The 7,250-nt window shown below is 43.3% G+C and overlaps 1 protein-coding gene across 1 annotated transcript; it reads left to right on the top strand.

The window, feature by feature from the left end:
* Positions 1-843: 843 nt before the first annotated feature.
* Positions 844-3,963, top strand: LOC127302466 (probable sodium/metabolite cotransporter BASS5, chloroplastic). The gene is made up of 8 exons (XM_051332937.2): positions 844-1,126; positions 1,199-1,305; positions 1,398-1,528; positions 2,152-2,345; positions 2,437-2,689; positions 2,840-3,093; positions 3,169-3,251; positions 3,563-3,963. The coding sequence occupies exons 1-8, from the start codon at positions 988-990 to the stop codon at positions 3,620-3,622; spliced, it is 1,221 nt and encodes a 406-aa protein (XP_051188897.1). The 5' UTR covers positions 844-987; the 3' UTR covers positions 3,623-3,963.
* Positions 3,964-7,250: the final 3,287 nt, after the last annotated feature.

The following is a 7,250-nucleotide window of genomic DNA, read 5'->3' as shown; positions in this document are numbered from 1 at the left end:
TTATCACAACCATTTATGTTGGAAAAACGGAGATATGTTGCGAACCTAGAACATATTGTTGCAAATGCATGTTTGGATAGTGCTACTCCCACCGTCCATAAAATGATATCAAAGATTTGGGGTTTGAGAAATTTTATCGGATTATCCAATTTGACAACATCCGATTATCCGCAAAAAGTGTTAGAAACTATCAATATCATATCCGCTATTGTATCCGCCCGATATCCGCTTGACCAATATCCACATCCGCATTTATATTAAACGGATTTATAAAAATACATACCATATGCAGATACAGACCGGAAGGAAATTATTCGTACCATTTACGTCCCTACACGAGTAGGAGCACAGGATGATCACGCAGTACTACCCTAGAACACATCGAATTTAAAGGCAACTGTATGTACCGGTGTCACATCTACCGTCCACTCTCTGCTTTGAGATTGGTGAGGCTTTTGATATTTGTTCCATACAAAACTAATAATTGAAACATAAGTGAAACTTTTATGAAACTAAAGTGATACATGAAAAATATTGTGAAACAGTCTGACAAAAAGTGAAGCTGATGATATCATTGCTTATGTCACTAGGGTTTGTTTTATAAAAATGTTCCTATTTCAGTGTTTCAATTATGTTTTAAATATGTTTCATAATTTTATAAAAAATTGGTCAGCACATGATTAACGTTATTACCGACGTCACTTCGGTAGGTGTTGTTGCCTGTAAAAATGAGTTTTCGGTACTACCCTACCCGTCGCTACTCGTCCCTACTCAGCACTTTGACACTCGAGTAAATCCAAAACAGAAGTTGCTAATCCGCAGCAAAATACTATAGTCGCCCCTTTCTGTCCCGGTCGCTGTCCCCAAATCTGCCACCAATCTCCAGCGCTCTCTCCGTCTCCTCCGACGTCATTAACCCCGGAGCTCTACCTCCTCGCCGCCGCCGGCCGCTCCCTCCCTCCCGCCCGCCTCCCCGCGCTCGGTCAAATGGCCCCCGCCGCCGCCATGCTGAGACGGCCCCACTTCTCCAGCTTCCACCCGTCGTCGACCGGCAGGCGGCCCCGCGGCCCCGCGGATCGCGTCTCGCTGCTTCTCCCGGCGAGCTCGCCGCCGCGCGTTTCATGGCGTACGTGCTCTCGGCCCGAGCTTCTTTCCATGCCACTCCCCGTAAACTTTGCTTCTTCTTATTTTCGAGCAGAGCAGGGATCCGGGGTGGCTACCAGGGGACGTGTCTGGGCGAACGTGAGCAGTCCGTTCCAGCCAGATGGCGCTGGGGAGGATGACGCCCTGTCACCTTCTCCTCAGGTGCTCTTCCCCTTTCCATTCTTTGTATCCAGTAGCGTTGGGTGTTCACTCAGTGGCTGCCTGCTTTATCCCGTCAGACTTGTGTTCTGCAGGCTGTGGAGGGGAGCACAGCTGATTTCCTCAAGATTCTCAAGAGAGCCAACTCCGTTATTCCCCATGTAGTGCTGGGGAGCACCATCCTTGCCCTGGTCTACCCACCTTCCTTTACATGGTTCACAACCAGGTTGGTTCCGCATGTTTTGGCTGTTTTTATATGATTAGCAGCTTTTTAACTTCATTTCCGAAAAGCTCAATTATGTGTCCTCAAGGCTGCTTTTAACTTTATGTCTCCAAGACAAGCTCAATTATGTTTCTGCACTAATTTGAATTCACCGCATATAGTGAATGGAGAGATGGTCACTGCTAAGTAGTACTCAACTAAGGATAAATGTTACTCCCTCCGTTCCATATTAGTGTTGTCACTGATTTAGTATAACTTTGCACCAAATCATTGACAACTAATACGAAACAGAGGGAGTATTCAGTTAAGATAGAGAGATGATACCTTTTCAGGTATTAGGTACCAACTGAATGAAAAAAAAAACAATTCAGAAATATTTAAACTTTCAGTAACTGAATCTAACTAGATGGAACAAGCCATCAGGTGATGGTGTGACTAGTCAAGGAACAGGGCTCCATTCTGCAAGTATAACTGAATACTCCCTGAACATCTAAACCCCACCCGTTCATTAGCTCCAAGCATACGCTGGTAGCATGCCTGATGCAGTACAATCATCATTGTGCTGTGCGTGTGCTAGTGACTACTTACATTCTTATATGACTGACTGTGTGCCAATAACCTGGCAGGTACTATGCACCGGCATTGGGGTTCTTGATGTTTGCTGTGGGTGTAAATTCAAGTGTTGAGGACTTCATTGAAGCGATTAAAAGGCCAGATGCTATCGCTGCTGGCTATATTGGACAGTTTATTGCCAAGCCTTTATTTGGATTCCTCTTTGGCACTCTTGCGGTTGCAACTTTCAATCTGCCTACTGCTGTAGGTAGGAGATTTGAATTTACTCAGTTTTAGCATGATTTCAAAAGGCACATTGCCAGGTAGAGAACTGAACCCTGACTTGGATTTGTTTCTAGGTGCTGGTGTCATGTTGGTTTCATGTGTGAGCGGAGCACAACTGTCGAACTATGCAACGTTCCTGACAGATCCACATATGGCTCCCCTCAGCATCGTTATGACATCGTTGTCTACAGCCACTGCGGTTTTTGTTACCCCAACTTTATCCTACTTGCTCATCGGCAAGAAATTACCCGTAGACGTCATAGGAATGATGTCCAGCATTGTGCAGATAGTGGTTGCTCCAATTGCAGCTGGATTGCTTCTGAATAGGTACTCACTTCATTTCTCTGAAGTATAAGAAACAACTATGCTAGATCCGACAAAACGTTGCTTTTGATCTGTTGCCTCCCACCTAGAGTAATATCCATTCGAAAAGTTTGTGTTAATATGTCTAACTTCTTCTTTCTTTACACTGTGAAGATTTCTTCCGAGACTCTGTTCGGCTATTCAGCCATTTCTCCCTCCACTATCGGTGTTTGTGACTGCTTTATGTGTTGGCTCACCATTGGCTATAAATATTAAGGCTGTTTTGTCACCATATGGACTATCCATTGTGCTTCTCCTTTTGGCGTTCCATACAACATCTTTTGTAGCTGGATATCATCTTGCTGGTACTTGGTTCCGTAAGTCAGATGATGTGAAGGCCCTACAAAGAACGATTTCTTTTGAGACAGGTATGTCTTGTTTGCAGTTGCATTACCCTATATTGTTTGCAGCTGCTTCTGTTGCCTCACCAATATTCCTTGCAGGGATGCAAAGTAGCCTTCTTGCTCTTGCTTTAGCAAACAGGTTCTTCCCAGACCCTCTAGTGGGAGTGCCTCCAGCAGTATCAGTATGTCTACCCTCTACCCCCCTTCCTCCCACACACAACAAAGGACCCACCTATTGCTTTGATCTCTTCATTTAAGCAGTAACTCGTGGGTTTGTTTTTTCAAATGTTGCTTACTATCAGGAGCAGCTACACCTATTTAATAAAGTCTTAAATCCCTCATTGTTTCATGGAGTAATACATGTTCAGAAATCATTAACTTATTCAAGTTTTGAGACTGCTAACTCAGAAGGAGCACACTTTTCTGGTATTTATGTTTCACAGAATTAATTAGGACTTGACGCTTGCTAACTGCTTCCTCCTTCTGTCTGTAGGTTGTGCTGATGTCCCTTATGGGGTTTGGTCTTGTCATGGTATGGTCCAAGAGAACATAATCGCAGCCCCTGCTGGAGCAGCCACAGAGCTAGTCTGACAGACAGTAAAATTCACTGCGAAATTTTGTTGGTGCTAGCTCAAAAAGTTTATTGGAGGCGAAGGGTCGCACAAAATTTATGGGATGGCTTGGGTGCCAATGGCCAAGTGACCGTACCATGACATGCCTCCTTTCGTATGATCCTCCTTGAAAATATCTTTAATATTTTTAGGGTTCCTGGAGGTGAACTCTCCCCAGATTATACAAGATAGAAAGAGAGAAATAATCTGTGCCTCTGGTGGATTCATCTGAACTCATCAACTGATGTTGTGTTGTTCTGTACATTTTGCATTTTACTTCGTATCTATAGCATAGGGGTTCGTTTGGTAGGTTGGGCCTATTTCTTGCATGAGTGGGAGTGCATGCGCGTTGCGAACGGGCCATGAGCCAGAAAACGCCTCTCATTGGTCGCATGTGCAGAGTTTTTTGGCCCAGTAGAAACGTAAGGTTTAGTTTGTTTGGTTTCATAGCCAGCTTTAGCTTCACCACTTGTCCACATGGTGAACTTACCTCTCACCTCCTCATTTTGATTCGAAGTATGGTTGTATTGATTTGAAGAGAAGGTGTGTGGACTAGTGTAAGGAAGAGTAAGCGTAAGCAACTCCACATGCAGTGGTTGCATCTGCCGAGAAGAGGAGTGAAAAAAAGGGACATACCCTATAGAAATTGCTGATTCAGGCATTCCTCGAAAAAACACTGCTTTTAAAATAGTACGATGCAACAACGAGAGTGCGCAACCAAACGGCCGTGTTATTTCTCCACCCATGTAAAAAAAAAAACCCGCACAGACTACCAAACGCGTCCTAGAACTCCGTGCACAGTTTTTACAAAGTGAAAAGAAGAGTTAGGGAGCAAACGTTCAAAACTTTTCCTCAGCCGTCAGCATTCTGTAGAATTTTGGCCGAATCTCGTTTGGCTACATTGCATACCATTACCTGCAACGATGTTGCATGTAAATCATCATGTATTCATGTGCATGCAACAAGCATACTTCATTAGTACGTATTTGATTTCGCTCATAAAAATGCACTATAGCTCAAACTGCATGTATATGGGCAAGAGCTTCGGAACTGTATCTTGCTCAAGTACATTTTAATTAAAAAATCTTAACTCTTTTCTTACCATGTGTTAATATATACTAGTTTTCATGACAGCGAGTTGCAAAAAAAGCAGTCTTAACATCAAGATAGTAATTTGTTTTGAGTCAAACGTCCTTAGATTTTTTTTTCCAAGGACGTCAACCTTTCTGAATGAACAGACTCGCTTAGAAAAAAACATGGATGGTCCATAAGAAGCTACAGGTGCAGATAAGGAAAGATTATGCTTTGCACAAAGGTTTGCAGACTTATTAGCTTCTCTCTGTTGTTGAAACAATCCTGGGCGATCACTTCCGACCAAATATGGTTTCAAAAAATTTAAGCAGACCAATTTCCCTTTCCCGGCTACGGTAAAAAAAGAAGAGGAGCGATCCATTCGGCCATTCGCAAAGACATTCCCGTGTTTCTTACGCTTCCCTTTCTGGCGCTTCTTTCTAAGGCATTTTTTTTTTTCGAAAAATTCAATTCCCTTTCAAAATTATAGGGAAAAATAAAAGAGAGGGGAAAAGCAAATGCCACTTTCAACATGAAGAGATAATTTTTGAACAATTCCCTTATTCCCACTAAAACTAAAAATATCTAAGAAAAATGTTTTGAACAAGAATGTAGAAAAGGCCAGAAGCATGTTTTCAAACAAGATGTCTTGCAAATCGGAGATTGAAATATGGAGCCTTTATACGTCAAATTTAGCTCATTGCTTCCTGAAGGTGCATTCTTTCAAAGATATAAGCTTTGAACATTGTGGAAGAGAACCCAACCAAGTGGCACACCAATTAGCTAAATTTTCTTTTGCATCAAATTTTGTAGTAAGTTGGGATGATGCTCCACCTAGTTTTATTATTACTTTTGTACTGGATGATGTAACTATGTTGGCTTCTGAATAAAATGCGCTGTATGGTTTACCCTAAAAAAACAAAAATAACACTTTGAAAGAATGAAAATATATAAAGCTATTTTTCTAAAATTTTGGTATTTCCACTAAAAATAAAAAGAATCCCAAAACATGTTTTCCACACTTTGAGCATGAATATAAAATACTCCCTCCGCCCTGAAATACATAGGCCCACATGCCTTTTCCCAAGTCTATTGGAAACCTAGGTCTCGCATTTCTAGGTTGGTCTAATGACAACGAAGAAATACTTCCGATTTGCATCCTTTATGATTAAGGAAGGCTCGGAAATTAGATCATGAAAGTACAAGTGGTTGTGTTATGCTACACCTTGGAAACAATATACATCTCTATACAACATTGTATGTCACAAGAGCGATACCATCACTAAGGTGTTGGAGCCTTCTCCACCAAATGTTACATTCATAAGGGATTTAGTTGGTCCTAGACTTGCATGATGGAATTCTTTGCTACATCATTTGGCAAAGGTCTGATAAATTTCGGTGGAACCTACATGAGAATGGTAAAGTCTCAGTAGACTTTACTGGTCCAACCAGAGGTGCGAGTTGATAATAAAAAATGGAAAATGAAAATTTCGCTTAAGACAAAAATATTTGGTATCTTCGCTTAGAATTAATCCTTACCATAGAGAACCTTTGTGAAACACAATTAGCACATAAGTACCATGATGAGATAATCAAACTGATGAGGACATCCCTACTACACCACTACCTCCGTCATTGATAGATGAAGATGAACCTGCTGTGAAGCTCAAGTCCAATGAAGTTCGGATTGGACCGATTACAAGGGCTCGTGCGAAGCTACTTAAACAACAGGTGAACTTGTTTCTAAACGGTACTTTGATTGATGAGAACTTTATACTGCCTAAGTCCTATTACTTATGTATCATCAGGTATCAAGAGGAGACGAGCATCGCACGAGTAGGAGAGGAGCAGCTGGACATGAAGACGGACGTCAAGTTGGACGTGAAGCTGGACATGGAGCTGGACATGAAGATATCTCATGAACGCGCGAGGGAGGAGCGGGAGGCATGCGCGAGAGGAGAAGAAGACGTCCAGGCCGGTCCAGCACCCGGTCCGACCGGCCGCCAGACCGGCCGATCCGGTCCATGGCCCGGTCGACCGGGCGCCAACCGGACGCCGTTTATCGTACCAGATGAAGACCGGAAATTCTCGCAAATATCCGGTTGCCGCCCGGTTGACCGGACCCCAGACCGGCCAACCCGGTTGCCGCCCGGTTGACCGGACCACCGACCGGCCCGCCCGGTCCACAGCCCGGTCGACCGGATTCCAGACCGGACGCGTCCGAGTCTGTCTCGACCAGATCTATTCTGGGTCGGTTTTCTTTGTATTTTTTCGACCAGAACTTGTCCCGGACACCTATATAAGTGCCCAGGACGCCCCCCTAGCTGCTTTAGACCACATTTAAGATAAACCCTAGTTCTTAGTTGTTTGCTTATGCAAAACTATTGAATCCCTACACCATATTGCTTGATATTGTGTAGATCCTGAAAAAGTCTTGTGTGATCTGCTGTTCCATTGGGAATTAGAAGGTTGCAACTTACCGCTTCGTGGTCAGCGGCT

The sequence above is a fragment of the Lolium perenne genome, chromosome 5 (genome assembly GCF_019359855.2).
Source record: "Lolium perenne isolate Kyuss_39 chromosome 5, Kyuss_2.0, whole genome shotgun sequence".
NCBI classification, from domain to species: Eukaryota; Viridiplantae; Streptophyta; class Magnoliopsida; order Poales; family Poaceae; genus Lolium; species Lolium perenne.
Note: the sequence above shows the minus strand (reverse complement) of the source record. Positions and strands in the feature narration are given on the sequence as shown.